This window comes from Sturnira hondurensis, unplaced genomic scaffold, assembly GCF_014824575.4.
Source record: "Sturnira hondurensis isolate 20B ecotype Veracruz unplaced genomic scaffold, ASM1482457v3 Scaffold0003874, whole genome shotgun sequence".
Lineage (NCBI taxonomy): Eukaryota > Metazoa > Chordata > Mammalia > Chiroptera > Phyllostomidae > Sturnira > Sturnira hondurensis.
In genome coordinates, this window is record NW_028076505.1 from 1,436,092 (window position 1) to 1,452,823 (window position 16,732).

The following is a 16,732-nucleotide window of genomic DNA, read 5'->3' on the forward strand; positions in this document are numbered from 1 at the left end:
AGAGAAAGCATGCTTAGGAACGAAAGCTCAAAACGGACATTGCATGTGTTTGTGTGTGTGTGTAACCTGCACATTCTAAGATAACCAGGGAAATGAAAGCAACCCACAATTTTATTCCTAACTTTCTAACGCAACTTCATCTCACACGTGTAAATGCTGTGAAAGCGACGCTCCAGGAGTAAGTCTGGTGATTTACACTCGTACTTTCACTGGTAGCGCTGGCCGTGGTCTCCAAGCAGATCACAGTTTGACAAGTTGCTTAACCTTCCCAGGTGCTGAAAGGACTTACCTGAGTAACCTGCCTCCCCGTTCAGATCTTTCCCAGGGCAGGTTGTTATACAAGAATAGATACCTTCGTGCTCTAAATAAAAAACACTTAGACTGACCCCTAGTGGTATATGTGAGAAAAAGATAGGCTTGGTGGACCTGGGTACCCACCTACTTCCAGGAGACATCTCTGAAAGGACTAGAAACTCTTCTTTAATGCTTTGGAATGTACACACGTGTGGCAGATAACAAGCAGACAAGTGACTTCATACCTTTGGAGAATTTCCACACTATTGTGGGCACAGGATAACCCTCAGCGGAGCAATTGAGGATGACAGCTTTGCCATAAATCCCGTCCTGGTCTCGTGGCTGCACCACGAACTTGGGAGGAACTGCAAGAAATGTCACCAGTGATTCAGTCAAGACCGCAACTTATCAAAAGTATGATTTTTAAAAAACCTGATAATTTAATGAACATTAAAATACAAAAAAGATTTTATATATATGGGAGATTTAAAAAAAACATCATTTGCAATTTGAGACAAATTAGAGAGGCCACTGCATTGCAGGCAACTTCTTTTATGTTTATCAATGAGCTTCTGCAGACAGAGATTACTTGGCACTGGGGAAAACCAGACTCCTGAGTGTGGGAGTTGGACTTAAACCAAGGAAAAGTGACATTCTGTTTCTGATTTGTGGTTTGGACGATCTTCAGCAATCCATTCCATGGAAAATAGAATCCGAATCACAATTTAAAGAACAGAGAAAACATATTTGCTCATCAAAGAGTAATTATCAAAAGTCAGTATTTCTCTTGATGCGAACTACTCGTAGCATTTGATATCATTTCTTCCTGAAACAGGAGATGAAGGAAGAATGAACAGGCATTCCCTAAAGGAAATAAAGAACACAGCATGCTACTGAACTCCTCCCAGAGATCTGAGGAAGGCACACAGACTGTTATTCCTGAAGTCAGCACCCTTTTTCGCCAAAGGGGGACTATGGAGGCTACTTGACGTGAGGGGCCCTGATGCCTTTATTGTATAGCTGTTTAAAAAAGCAGATTAAGTAGCTGCTTCTTTGGTAAGTTTTGTGTGGTGCTCAAAAACTTCATCTCTATGTGAAACACACACACATACTCCATTGAAAACATACCTTCTAGGAGAAAACAAAGGCTTTGAGTGAAGATATTGTGATTTTAAGAGTATTCAAGTCTTCTCTTAAAGAAAAGATAGAGTCTTCAAGGAAAGGTAGCATCTGAAGGTGTTAGAACCTCCTAACTTTCCCCAGAATATCAGTGATTAATTATGGGATTGGCACTAATCAATGAGGCAGGATTATGTGACAGAAAGTGGATTATGTCATACATATTATACCCTTAGCAAATATGGGTGCTTTTCCTCTCCTCTCCATAGTTCTTTGGAAAGCTAATCTTGTCTGCCTTGCAATTGCTAGAATTCTTTACTCTGAAACAGAAACATGGACCTATGTATACACATAGCAAGGGCTTGGAGGCACATTGAAATTGTATGAGCCACAGAGAAGATCACTTTGGCCATGAAACAGCCAAGGAGGAGAGAGTGAACCAAGACACCAGCAGCAGCTGTTGCTGGAACCCACTGCTGCATGTCTGGGAGAGACAATGAAGATGTCTGGGAGTACAGAGCCAAGGGCTGGACACCTGGGTTGGATCCCCACTTCTGCTATTCCCAGCTGGAGGATCTTGTACGTACACATTATCAAATGATTTCTAACTTCAATATCCTTACATGTACGTGAGGGACAACTATACCACTCTCAGGATTGGTGTGGGGGTCCAATGAATTAAGATTATAAAGATTATCAGAACAGTGCCGGGAAGATACAAGGTGATGTGGGGCTGCTGGTTCGTTTGGGAAATGCAGGTGTGTCTGGATCTAACAGGCCTGAACTTGAAAATTAAGTAAGTCACACAGTCAGTGCCTCTCTTCAATACTGCTTAACCAGGAAGCAATTTTACTCAGTTTAGGTGGTATTCTGAGACAAGAATACTCAAAAAAAATGTAAATATATTTAAAGTAACGTGATCAGGGATGACTACCTCATGCTGGGAACATAATCTCTAGGAAAAATGCTAGAGAATTTGTAAAGTTTTCTAGTAAAAAATACCCATCAACCTCTAGAATAAATCACAAAGTTTAAGACACCATGTCAGATTTATTCTGCCTGGGGGGGGGGAGGAAAATAGGCAGTCATCCACACTCTATGCTCTACTTGGCTTGAATTCTGCTAAGAGCAAGGAACCCCTTGTCATGTGGGCAGGTAACTAATCTCTTGTATTTCCCCTGGAAGGATGTCTAATTATAATTGATCCATGACCACTCCCCTTAATTTGGTTCTCATCCAAAAGGATGCCATTTAAGCACTGATCAAAGAGGTTTGCATGGGAAATAACCGTTGACATATTGTATGTGTAAGGTAATTACAGCTGGAAATGGCCCATAAAATTGAGAATTATCTTTTGTATCCCTCCCTTTCATCTCTTTGTGTCAGGTGCTGATGATTCTTGGCAAATATATCAGATATCCTCAGATTCTGTGTATCTTCACCGCCATGCCCTAGTCACAGCGGGTAGACAGAGTGTGTGCTGAAGTGCCACATACCCTCTGCCTATCTGGTGTCAGCACCCCAAGGGCTGGACAGTTCCCACACTTTGCCAGGTTACCCCACCAAGACCATGCGTGTCTCTTTGCTCTCTCAGGACCTTCTCTGAAATTATCAATGCTTCCACACTGTTGCTGCTGCAGCCCGGAAATGTGGGAGACAGTCACACATCATTGAGAGACAGAAGATGAGATAAATGCCTGTTCTCCACCCTGCAGTCTGCAGGACAACTTGGGGACATGTTGTGTGCCTGGGCTCCTCAAACATCAGGGGGCATCAGGATCACCCAAAGAGCTGGAGAAACCACAGGTTGTTGAGCCCCATACCCACAAATTCTGACTCAGTCTATCTGAGGTGGGATCCAAGATTCTGCTTTTCTAGTAAGCTTCCAGGTGAGGCTGAGGCTCTTGGTCCAGAATCCACGCTTGGAGAACCACCATTCTATGGGATTCCTTGGAGGGGTTCGACCCACTACAAGTGAGCCCATTGCCCACAGTGGCAGCTGGCTTATTAAAACAACTTTGATTGACTTTTCCTCCTTTCTGATCTCATTTTCCCATATTCTCTCACTTTGGGATCCAGGAACTACATCTCCAACAAGAAATCAGCAGTCAGTTCTGTACCTCACACTCTCATTCGGAGGAACTCAGCCTGTGACAAGGCTAGTGATGGCACTTATTCGGGTTTCTGAAACAGCCTCCAAACTGGCCCACCTACCACCTACTGCCCCACTTGGATCCATTCTCCAGACAGTGGCCTGAGGATCCTTCTGACACCCAAGCTAGATGACTGGGACTTCCCTGTTTAAAATCATCAGTGCTTTTCCATTGTTTCTTGATACAATCCAGACTCTTACAACATCTTAAGTCTCTTTATGACTTGTATTCTTGGTCTCCAGCATTATCTATTGATGTTCCCCTCTTCTAGGCTTTGCTCTAGCCATTCTAAAATCTCTGTTCTATAGTCCTCATGATTGCTCTTGCTGTTGGGTCTTCACACATTTCTGCATTACTTGGTTTAATGAATCCTCATTATTATTAACATAGATCAAAGCCCACCTAGTCTGGGACACATTTTTTGATGCTGTGGATGAGCGTAAGTGTTTCCACAGAACCCTGCATTATCCTAGCACAAGCTTGCTTTGAGTGGCCAGTTTAATCGCCCACCTCCTACATCAGGCTGTGTGCTCTGAGAGAAGAACCATTCTTTTCTCGTAAAGCATTATATCCCCAGTATGGAGCACTCTGCTAAGAAATAGAAAGCACTCTGCAAATACTTGCTGAGTGGACAAATAAATAAATTGACATTATTATTCTAGTTTATAAAATAGGGAAGGAGACCTTGTGGCATGGTCCAAGTGGCATGGCTCAGTTAGTAACTCATGTCAAAGTGACCCCAGTACTCAAGGTCCCGGAAACACCACTGAGAGAAGAGAGCAAAGCACTGTGGGGATTCTGGCTACAGAGACACGAACTGGGAGGTGGGAGGTGGCGGAGCCTCTAGGACCATCACAATTCAGGCCAAAACTTATGATAAGACCAGATATTCTAAATTCTCTATATTGTCTGGGTGTGTAATTCCCCAAAGTTGCTGGTTTCCGTTTTTTTTTTAATTGTATTTTGGTTAACTTTTGTCTTTGTAATAATTTGTCTGGTATGTTATAGTGAGGATATTTGCTGATATACTCAGCTTTCTAATAGAGAGATGTTTCCAGTGGGGGTGAAGGTGATTAAAGAGAAGGAAGGGATACGTTCAAATAATTACGTCCCAAGAGGCAAAGTATGTCATTTCTGACATACCCTTATCTGAAGCATATAGAGAAATGATAGAGGTATTCTAAAATATGCAAATCCTGTCCTGAGACCCACATATTCTGATAGTATCTGAAACCTCAGTCGGATTGCTTTGAGGGAGTTTCCTGCTCATATTGCTGAATATGAGGGTTGTTTAAAATACAGTGACCTTTGGCTTCATCTGTTTATTCAAGAGGGAATAGTGTGTTTACAATAGGACAGGTATTTTCAATCTTAGGTGCAGTCCAAGTAGCTAAATATTTCCAAATAAATGTAGGGTTCCCTAACTGTGAACTGGGATGAGGATTCCATTGTGTTTAAGGCAAAACAATTGAAAGCTACTTGGTGGTGGCAGCTGGGGGGCAGCGTAAATAAATATTGCCATTGTCTACCAATGGCATTTAGTCAAGGTGGTAATTGGTCAAAGTCTAGGTAAGATTTGATTTAGACACTGGAAACGAAAATCCCATGACTTCCATCCACCCAGAATAGAGGACCTGGCCTTTAGAACTTACTCTCCTCTGCTACTGAACAGTGGGTGCCTTGGTCTCTTGTTGTCCTAGAAACACATAAAACTCAATCCTGGCTCAGTGTCTTTGTATTCACTAGTCTGTCTGCCTGAGACCTGCTCCCTACCGAGAGCTCTGTGAATGAGCCCCCCCACTCCCAGTTTCTGCTCAGACTCCCCAGAATGGCTTGCACTGTCCATCCTGTAACTCAGCCCTCCCACCAATCTTCACTTCTCATAAGACACACAGACAGATACCTGACATTATTTGTTGGCTTCTTGTCTCTCTCTTCCACCAGAATGTGGGTTTCATGGGGCAGGATTTAGCCTCTCTGTTTTGATCACTACTGCACCCCCAACACTCAGAACACCTATTCTAAAATTAATGTTAATCTACATTTGTTGGGAGAATGAATAGGTAAGTAAAATGATAGCATGGATATGGTATCAAAAACTGGATCAATAAACAGAGCAACAAGATAGTAGACTTGTCTAATTTTTATTTTCCCTGCCAAATAAAAGTCAACAAAAGCCTTTTAGATCGTGTATTTGTTTTTCTTTGTGTTAACTCATCACTAAAAGCCAGAAACAACAGATGCATCATAGGGTATAAGAAGCGTGAGAAAAATCACTGATAAAAATTCTCATGTTGGCAGCTTTCCTCTGGTGCAGAGCCAATGACATGAACCAAGAAGCAGGTGGTTCTGTCTTTAAGCCCAGTACTTTCCCTCCAAATGGCTTCATTAACGCCCAGGTCACTCAACTGAGCATGACTCTAGGGAGATCATTGGTCCACTGCCAGTGTAAGCCACAGGGTACACACCAAAGGTAAGATTTCTTTTTTCTTAATTTACCTTATAACAGTTACTTTTTCTTAAATTAAGCCTGTGTAAATCTTCCCAGTGATCCAGGCTATAAAAAATGTGCTAAGCTTTATACTGGCCCAATACCATAAGACTGTGACTGAAGAAATAAGTAGGAATTGGGCCTCAAGTTCCATTTCTATCATATCCATTTATTTTATACCCCAGCTCAAATGTCGTAGTTATGGATTCCATTTACACATGGAATTTATCCCCAAATGCTGTAGTTTCTTTAAAAGGGACTGACTAGGAATGGGGGTTGGGCTGGGCTGGGCTGGGCAGAGGAGGGCAGAGGGGGAAAAATGGGACAACTGTAATAGAATAACAATAAAAATATTATGTTTTTCCCTGGTGTGGCTCAGCACTGGTGGTGAGTGCCAGCCTGTGAACCAAGATTGCCGGTTCGATTCCCAGACTAGGGCACATGCCTGGGTCATGGGCCAGGTCTCCAGTGTGGGGTGCATGGGAGGCAATCACACATTGATCTTTCTCTCCCTCTCTTTCTCTCTCCCACTTTCTAAAAATAAATAAATAAAATCTTTAAAAAATATATTGTGTTTTTGCCTTTTGGCTGTATTCCCAAGGCCATCATTCTAATTAATTGCCTGATCCTTGGATTACCCTGCGTCCTCTTTTATTGATTTGTTCTCAGTCATGTCCCAAAGTCACAGCAGATTGGTGTTGAGTTTATGATAAGGGGTAAGAGGGAAACCACAGAGAGAAGGAGGAAAGCAGGGGAAGGTCTAGGAGTCAGGTTTACAGGCCAGCAGACCTTCCCTCGGCTCTCTTAGAGTTTGCAGAGCCACAGACTATCGGCCGCTACAGGACAGGTCCTCTCCCTCAAGGCAATCGGTTCAAGGTGATGTATAGTTAGTTCCCCATCACCTCCTGCGCAAGCACATGCTGGTTCAAGGCAGCAAGCTGATGAGCACACTCCGACAGTGGCAGCCTCTGTGTTTTCACTGGTGCTGTGTATTCCTCACTGACTTTACAAACTATGGCTGCACACCTGTGTCCTGTCTTTATTCATCTGTCAAATGGAGAATAATTGGAAGGCCCTTCTACCAGCTAGATGAGAGGGCCATACCTTCATATTTAAAGTGCGATAGCATGTACTTGAATCTTCATTTGTTATTACGATTGACAACCTTTGCTCTATAATTAATATTCTTAGTCCATTTATACTTAATGTAAGTATTTTTCTATCTACTTGTTTTCATTTTTTTCTCTTTTTGTTGCCCTTTCCCTCTTTTCCTAACTTCTTATGCTTAATTGGATATATTTTAATATTCTCTTTTACTTGTTTTATTGAATTAACAGCTATACCTATTTGTTTTATCTTTGGTAATTGCTCAATAGTTTAGAATGTATTTACATTTAACTAGCAACATCTATGTTCAGAGATATTATACCACTTCATGCATAATGTAGGAAGAATTTTTTACAACAGTGAATTTCCATTTTCCTTCTTCTTGTGCTTTGTGATATTGTTGCTGAATATTTTATTTTGTTTGTTATAAATCACACAATAAAGTATTATTTCTTAAACATCTACATATTTTTAAAATAAATAAAATAATAAAATGTCTTTTACATTTAGTCCCACATTTACTGTAACCTGACATCTTCATGCCTCTTCTTAATCGGTTTCCACATTTGGATTTGTTTTCTTTTAGTTTCAAGAACATTCTCTAGTATCTATTGTTGTGAAATCTTTTTGGCATTCAATTCTCCCAACTTTTGCCTGTCCAAAATATCTTTATTTCTCCTTGGTTTTTGAAGAATACATTTTGCTGGTTATAGAATCCTAGATGGACAATATTTTTTCCTCCTCTGTGCGGTTCAGCACTTTAAAAGTACTGTTCCATACTCTTTGGCCCTGAATTTTTTCTGATGAACAGAGTGAGGGTTTGGTTGGTTTTTACTTTATGAGTCAAACTTTTCTGGCAGCTTTTAATATTTTATCTTTTGTTTTTAACAATTTTATTATGATGTGCCATGGCATGATTTTTTCTTTGTGCTTCTTCTTCTAGGGTTTCACTGATGGCTTTTGTCTGTTGATACAGACTTTTCACCGCATTTGGACATTTTCCAGTCAATTATTACTCAAGTATATATATCTTTTCCCTTCCTCTCCTTCTGAGACTCTTACGATGCATATGCTGGATGGCTTGACAATGTCCCAGGTTCTCTGAGGAGCTGTTTACCACGTCTTTGTCTTTCAACTCTCTGTGAAAATTTTTTGATTTTTCCCTTCTTTTAAGTTCAGTAATTCCTTGTTCTGCAGTATCCAACACCGTATTAAGTAGATGTAGTGAACTTCTCACCTTAGATATTGTGCTCAGATCTAGAATTTCCTTTCAGTATATTCTTTTTTTTTTAAATTATGCTCTCTTCTTGCATCCCCCCTTCACGCATTGCATATACCTTCTCCTTTGAATTCTTGGACATGATAGCTGCTTCAAAACCTTGCTTACTAATTCTAACATCTGTGTGTCCATTAGTCAATTACAATTTTTCTTTCTTTTCTTTGTGGCTCACATTTTCCTGCTTCTTCACTTATTTAGCAGTTGTGTGCAAGACATGTGTGGATATTGTGTTCTATTGGGAGTCTGGATTGTGTTGCTTTGTTTTTAAGAGTGTTAAACGCTATTCTTGAAGAAAGTTGATTTAATGGTGGAGAAGTTTTATCCTGCCAAGGCTCTTGTTAGGCTTTTTAAGGGCTGGTCCAGAGCAGCCTTCCTTCCGGAGCAAGATTAGCCCCACTCTTAGTAGGTGACCTTTCTCCGATTTTGAGTGAATTTCTCATGTGTTCCCTACTCTGGGTAATCAGAATCTCAACATTTTTCAGCACTCTGTAACCTCTGAAATCTTTATTCATCTCACATGCTCCTGGTTTTTGTTCTCTGCTGGATATAATGGAGTCTCACCATATGCATGTGAAGTGTAGTGGTCAGCTAAAGACTTTAAAGAAGCCATATAAAAGTTTTTAGGAATTGACTCCTGGATAGCTCCTTACTCTCCAGTACTTTGTCCTGCAAACCCAGAGCACCAGTAGTTGTAAATTCCCACTAAATTCCCATCCCTGTTTTCTCCACCCAGCAAGGTCACCCTCATCCATTTAGGCTGAGCACTCCCTGCCACAGTTTGGAAAGTGCTGCAGGCAGAAATCTGGGGTGAATTGGGAGTTCAACTCATATACTTCCCTTCTCTTAAGAGTCGCAGTCCTGTGCTGCCTGTTCCACTGCCTGAAAGTGGTTGCTTTATAAATTTCTGTCCATTATTACAGTTGTTTTTGGCAGGAGAATGACACATTATCTATCACTCTCTGATGGCCCCATTCAATAAATGTTTAAATTTGTCTTTCAAGTTGGTTGACCCCAAATCGGCCTCCCAGAAATTTCCACTCATTTCTGTTGGTTCTACCTTCTGGCCCCTCACCCACTATGGTTAGTACCATACCAGTTTGAACATGTTCCACTAGTGCAAAGAATTCAACCCCCATTCATTAGTTCATGACTTTGATACTGTAATTATCTCCTTTTTATCTTGCCACATATTCTTTCCTCTCCATCGACTCATCCCCACCAGCATACCCTCCTCCCATGTCCGTCTCTCACTTCTCCACTGTCTGCTTCCTGCCATAGCAGCACACCTGTAAATATGAAACCAGCTGTCTTTCCTTGAGTTTGCATACCCTCATTCACCCCGCTTAAGCCCCACTAATCAGGCATCTACCGTGGCCGTGCCACTCCTCAAGGTGACAAATAATATCTGTCTCTCTAAACGCAGTGACCAATTATTGATTCCCCTCTTCTACTTTCAGAGGGGTTTGATATACTTCCCTACCATCCTCTCTTGATACATTTCCTATTTTGTTTTCTGGGTCCTACAGTCCCCTGGAATTCCTCCTATTTCACCGGCTGCTCCTTCTTTCTGTCTCCTTTGCTGATCCCTCCTCTAATGCTGGAACCTTCAATGTTGACATGCTTTGGGTCTAGACCCTCTTGTTTCCCCCACGTTATTGTTTCTCGTGTCCCAATTGCTACTCCTTGCATCTTCCCCACTTATATTGAAGACAATTCCATTTACCTTCATTACAAATTCCTTTCCCCTCATTGGCAACATTCACTTAATAAACATGCTTGGTTTGCTTTTTCGCCAATACATATTGCAAATTCAACTGCTTCTCGTTACCTTGACCATTACCACCTTTATTCAAGGCACTTTATATTTTATCTGAACTTTGGAAATAGCCTCTTAGCTATTATCCTTGCTTTCTGGGCCAGTCCATTCATTACATAGCTGCTAGTGTGATAATGAAAAAGATAAATCAGGCCATGTCACGGACTTGGTTAAAGTCACCATTGACCAATCTGCATTTAGAAAAAAATATCTAGACTTCTAAATAGCAACATACTCAAATTACCCAGTGTGCTGGGGCTCCAACTTGGCTGCATATTAAAATCAACTTGGGGACGTTACAAATTACTGAAGCCTGGGTTCCACCTCCAAAGATGATTATTTTATTAGTATGGGTTGTGGCCTGGACATCAGGAATTGTTTAGAGCTCCCCATACAATTCCAATGCGCGACAAAGTTTGGGCCTTTTGTGGGTGATTCCTGAACAAAAAATGACCCAGAGATGTGGGAGATGGGTCTAGTCCCAAAGATTATGATTTAATTGGGGTGTGTTGGGACCAGAAAATAGTCATTGGTGATTTCTCGACTCCCCTGGGAGACTCCACGGTGAAGTCCAGGCTGACCACTGCCCCACCTCATCTTGCCCTCGACCACTTCACCAGTCACCAAGCTGCTTGTGCAGGACATTTCTTTTCTCTGCGTTTGAGCACCACACTGGTGCCTTGAGGCTAATTTTACAGCAGCTTATTAAACATAGTTGGAGAACGACCACGTGAAGCCGTTATTCAGAATGTGATCGACTGTATTGTTCCACGTGACTAGGCTCCATCTCAGTGTATCTGACCTTTGCTTGCGTCTAACACCTCAGTGCCTTTCCTGCAGGGGAAATGAGGCAAAGGGCACCCATGTGCCTTTTTATCGGGCATTTCTGTCCTCTGACCTGGGTCCTTCAAAGTGCATTGCATAGAGGACAGGCTGATGTGGGACTTCATCCTTCACAGATGATGCAGCCAGAGTCAATTGTTCTTGTAAGTCCCTTCCCCTTCTTTCCACCCATGGACATGGACAGCAATGTGGGGCCTGACTGTGGGGTTGGGGAGGGTGGGCTGGGTGGAGGAGGGCTAAGAGGAAAAAATTAGGGTAACTGTAATAGAATAGCAATAAAAATGATTTTAAAACACATTTAAGAAACAGATACCAAGTTGGTTCTTAAAAATGGGCAAATTCAGGTATCCCCATTCTTATACTCAAAGGTGCGCGGTATGAAGAGAAAAATATCATTTGTATCTTTAGTTTGTATCTAACTGAAGACAAATTTTCTTAATCATTGATTCATGTGTCCATGTTTCTTTTACAAAAACACAGTTAATTTCTTCATATGAGTCTGTATGCTTCAGTTTCTTTTGTTGGCAAATAGACAGAAAGCCCATCACTTTTCTGTCAGAGAGGACGGAGGGCTGTCATGGGGACAGGTTTAAGGACGGAGGGACAACACAGGCCTCTACTGCTCCAGAAAGAATCTGCCCGGTCTCCCACTGTTCTCAAGATGATGAAAATCGCCCCCTCCTGGTAGTTACACTGAGAGCCCAATGTTGGGGGATTTTAAGATGCAAATAATCAATAATATAAACCTTTAAATCCATACAGTTACTTCAGCCATGTGGCTGAACGTGGTACTGGCAGATGGAAGCATACGGGTCTTGGAGAACCATGAAATCACAGACCATCCCCGCAGAGAGACCTCACAGAAGACTAGCTGCTCACTTTACAGATGAGGCGTGTGAGCCTAAATGGGGGTTTGGGGCCTGAGTGGAGATGGCAAGTAGGGCTGATGCCTACGTTTTAGGCTACCGAGGCCCCTGCCAATGTTGTCTGCAAGTTAGACCACCCTATTTTTAGTTTTTGCATAAACATTCTCAGAGTTAGCTTAATTTAATTAATGTTGCAATAGCCTTCCCCAAACTGTCACAGATTTAATGCTAAATGAAAGACAGGAACAACAACAACAACAAAAAACACAAACCCCACCACATTTCTAAAACTAAAACAAAATATATAAAAAGCTATTCTTTTTCCAGTTTTTAGAAAAATTGTGATATATGACTTTGAGAATATTTTTTAAACCATCAAACTAAATAATGTTATAAAAAAGTGCTAAATAAAATAAATACAGCACAGCAAGAGCTCTTGGACTTTAGTCCTCAAAAGTCACTCGGTTAACTTAGTAGCAAAGCCCTATTTTATGAATTAAGTCCTAAAGCTCCCACGTTTCCATTTACACATTTCTTTTTTCTTGAGTTGTACCCTTGAAACCTGCACATTTTTATCAACCAATGTCAACCCCAATAAATTCAATAAAAAAGAAACTTCATTTTTTAGGTACATGATACCTGGGCTTGGAGTTTAGGGGAGCTCACCGTTGGTTTCTATAGTTGTGTAATATTTTAATGGAACGACAGCACACTCTATGAATTCCAGTTATACTTTCACAATATGTCAAGCAAACACTCTAACTCGGCCACATCTCTCATTTACCTCGCACTATCAGCTGGCTTTGGTGCTCCACGGCCGCGGCCTCATTCCGGGCGATGCAGGTGTAGTTCCCGTTATGCACCAGGGAGAGGTTGGAAATCCGTAAGGAGCTGGTGAAGTCAATGTTGTCTATGGTCACCCCCAGGCTCGCTGGGATTGGCCGGCCATCCTTCTGCCAGGTGATCGTGATGGGCAGATCCCCTGAGACCACAACGCAGGGGATGAAGACCCGCTGACCGATGGAGAATCTCGGGAACTCAAAAGGCTGGATAAAAGGTGGAACTGAAGAGAAGGGGGGAAGGTAACAGAGAAGAGATCATAATTAGCCGTGTAAATACTCGACACTCCCTTTTCCTTTAGCCCTGTTGAGTGATGTGGAGAGAGGAACGTGGCCACTGCTCCAGCACATGCGTGTATGAACCACTGAAGACACAAAACTGTGCTCTCCTCTATCATTTGAATTTTCTCATCATTCTAAATGAAAACCGTGGCTTGACCTATACTTGAGAAAATATGCTTAGTGTAGTTTATTTTGATAAACTTTTTTGAAGTTCAATAATCATTTCGGAATAAAAGCATTCCAGTCTCTGTTGTTTTCAGTGTAATTTTTGTGACTTTGGGCTTTGTTTTTCCCTTAGAAGCCTTATAAAATGATGAGTCCTACTTGACCATTACCAGCACTACAATACTGCCCCCCCACCCACCCCCGCCTTGCTCATAGGCACACTTGAAACCTGAGCAAGAAGCAGATGTCCCTATATCTTTTCTTACACCCGACCTCCAACTAATAGTGGATGTTAGTTAAAAATGGGTATCCTTTGTTGGATAATCACACCTTTGCTCTGAACCCCTCGGTTTGGTTTTACACATTTGGTGTGCATACCCTTAATTACAAAGTAACTAAGGGGCGGGGGATGGGGGCAGTTTCTGAGTTGTGGAGATGAGAACAGGTTCTAGCTTCTGGCTGCTAGTAAACACAGTGGGGTTCAGTCTGGAAAACTCTTTCCTGATTTAATTCCCCTGATAAACTCCTGATTCTTTCTCACTACCTTCCTAGATGTCCTCATAGGATTTCAGCGTCAGAAAATGGTTAGATGGAGCCAGAGGAGCCAGGTTTGAATCCTGCTTTGGTTACTTATTAGTTAGGGGACCGTGAGCAAGTTCTCCATGTGCTTCCTGTCAGCCTTGGGGGAAGTTTTTCGCCTCATAAACGGGGGAACTGAAACTCAAAGTGTTACTTGCCCTTCATTAGCGAAGTATGGTGCTTCACTGTGGGGTAAGGGCTCAGATCTGGTTTGGTTTTGTTTGTTTGTTTTGTTTTTGTTTTTTGCAGGGACTTGAAATACCCAACGGGCCACACTAACATTAGCATTCGATAGCCAATATTAACCAGTTATTATACTAGGTGATTTCACAGAATGAAGTTATTAAATAGCAGGATGTCTGTTCATTTCATCAATTGTAGTTTCATTGCAATTATCAGCTTGATGGAGATGTAAGGGGTCCAGCTGAGAAACATCTGAATAGAAACTACTTATTCACTCAGTCACTTAAGAAGTGCTTATTGAGCCCCTGGTTTGTGCTTCACAGCACTGTGTGCTGGGCACACAGCAATGAACTTAATGTCGCATCTCTTCCCAGGGAGCCTTTGTGCACTGACCTGGGCAATGGATATCAGCAGAGCACAGCCAGTTTTTCTGTCATTTAATACTAATATTATTATTGTTACTATTATATGCTTTCATAAGCAGCTGGGAGCCAGAACTCACAATGGCAAACACAGCCAGTGTTAGAAGGACTAGATGGGTCGAGTTAGGTCTTACCAGAGAAACAAACAAGCAAGTAAAGAAAGCAGCGTAAGGTAGACGAGCACACTCAATGTCAAAACTGCTGTGGATTCTCAAGGTAAAGTTTGAGCTTTGGGGCTGCAATGAGTGGACCTGATGTGCAGCGAGAAAGATCTCAGGATGACGTCCCGCCGGTGCCAGCGGGAAAGGTGGCCCACCCTGGGGTTATTCAGAACTGACAGCGAGTGGAGGAAGCACCAGCTGGCAGCGAAGGGGCTCTGAGTTCTCTAAATCTCGCCCCCAGTGGCACGAGTGTTTACTCTATATGTAAATGTCATTAACGCTTAATAATCTCCCATTTTTAAATAAAAGTTACATTTCTTCTTCTTTAATTTTTTTTTTGCACACAGAAATCTTGGTTGTCTGTTTACTCGGACAAACCTGGACACCCAGTGCTGGCTTGGGGCTCATTATCTGAATTGCAGATGATTTTTTTAAGATGAGAACTTTGGAGCCAGGCTACCTGGGTTGAAGTCCACCTGTGCTACTAGGTAAAGTTATCAATGCCCTTCTGTGCCTCAGTTTCCTTATCTGTAACCCAAGAAGTGCTGCTGTGAATGAGCCAGTGCCGACATTCACAGACTTTCATATGCCCCTGAACACTTCACTAGCACTGGTTCTATTTCCAAAGTCTTCAAGATGAGGGAAAAGACCTGTTAAGTTGTATGGCTATTGGGAAAAAACTCAATTTCTCTTATCAGCCGTAATAGGGAGAACAAATTTATAAGGATTTACTTTCTACTTCCCAGATCAAAAAAAAAGAAGGTAGGGCATAGCTTTTTTTCCCACCTAACTTATTAAAGAAAACAATGTGTAGGACATAGGCTGCCAGTAATTAATAAATATAGGAATATCTTCTTAGAGAAGATAGTTATAGGATACAGAAAGGGCATGTATATCCTGTTATTCAGTAACAAAGGCAAGAAGTAGCTACAGAAGAATCAGAGTTAGAAAATAAAAACAAAAGTCATGCCTTCCATAACTGCAAAGTATCTGTAATTTCCTGGTCTATAGAATTCTAAGGAATATAATTGTAGCTACAGGAGTAAAGCTGAAAAGGAAGAATAGTGCCTGAAACACAGTGAGAACATATCGGGGAGCTGAACCACTAACTCTCTCGCCTGCCAATCAAAGGAAAGTCCCCGGTTCTGCACGTCACACTTTAAACTGTTACAACGCTCCTGCTTATCTCATTCCTTCGTCTAAACCAGATGCTGAGAATTCGGGCGTAGTGATCAGGGCTCCGCCAGAGTCATGGCCGGCACATGACAGGGAGCAAGGAACTAGGTGTGAACTATCGAGAGCAGACGTAAGAATGGAGACACGCACAGAAGTGGGGACACACTCTGAGCTGGGCCCCTGAAGAGTTAGCTTTTATGCCATTCAGACAACATCACAGTACTACTTAATTAAGACTTTGCATCCTAAGTCACAGTTAACATAGCATATGAAAAAGAAAAGATATGGCTAAAATATTTTAAAACATTTACATAAAACTCCTATCGAAATAGTTAAAATAAGCATTTTCATGATGAAAGGAAGAATTTAATTGGAGGGCAAAGTTACTTTCCCCGAACAATGTCAGAATCGGTTTTGTTACTTGTTGCTTTGCCGCCAGCATCACAACAGGATGCGCTTTTTAAAACGCAAATGAATCCAGAGACGGATTGGTTGATCCTGTCACTTCTCTCCTCACTACAAGCGTCTCCCTCGCCTTAGCCATGAATCGCAAGCCTGTTGTGTAAAATGCTTAAAAGAGTTCTGAAAGAGTCCCAAATCTTATCTTTTACATTCGTGAGACATAAAAATTGGAGACAAAAAGTAAACGAAGACATTCAAAAAGCTCTCCGCAGGATATTGGTAAAGCCAGACGCCTCTTTGCCACACGTTGCTTACTCCGTCTGGTTCCGTGTATCCCCGTTCACGGTAAATCCTCTGCGTCTTGTTGACAGTGAAGTCTGTGGCATCACAGAAGCAGAAACCCCGGATGTGACCTGCAATGGGCTCTGACATAGTCCTGCATGAAGTACGTGCGTACCCGCTAAGTGTCACTACCTGTGGTGTAGAACATCGCGTTCTCCGCAAAGGTGAGAGATCCTTTCTCCCAGACAGAGATCAGAGCTATCGAAGGCTGCC

General features: G+C 41.9%; 1 protein-coding gene across 1 annotated transcript in view; it reads right to left on the minus strand.

Annotated features, from left to right (window-relative positions):
* DSCAM (DS cell adhesion molecule) overlaps nt 1-16,732 on the minus strand; it is a 537,171-nt gene that overhangs the window by 176,319 nt on the left and 344,120 nt on the right. The window contains exons 9-10 of the mRNA XM_037042990.1: nt 12,753-13,031; nt 540-659 (exon numbers count right to left, since the gene is read on the minus strand). Coding sequence (XP_036898885.1) covers nt 540-659; nt 12,753-13,031 — 399 coding nt within the window. The remainder of the gene's footprint in view (nt 1-539; nt 660-12,752; nt 13,032-16,732) is intronic.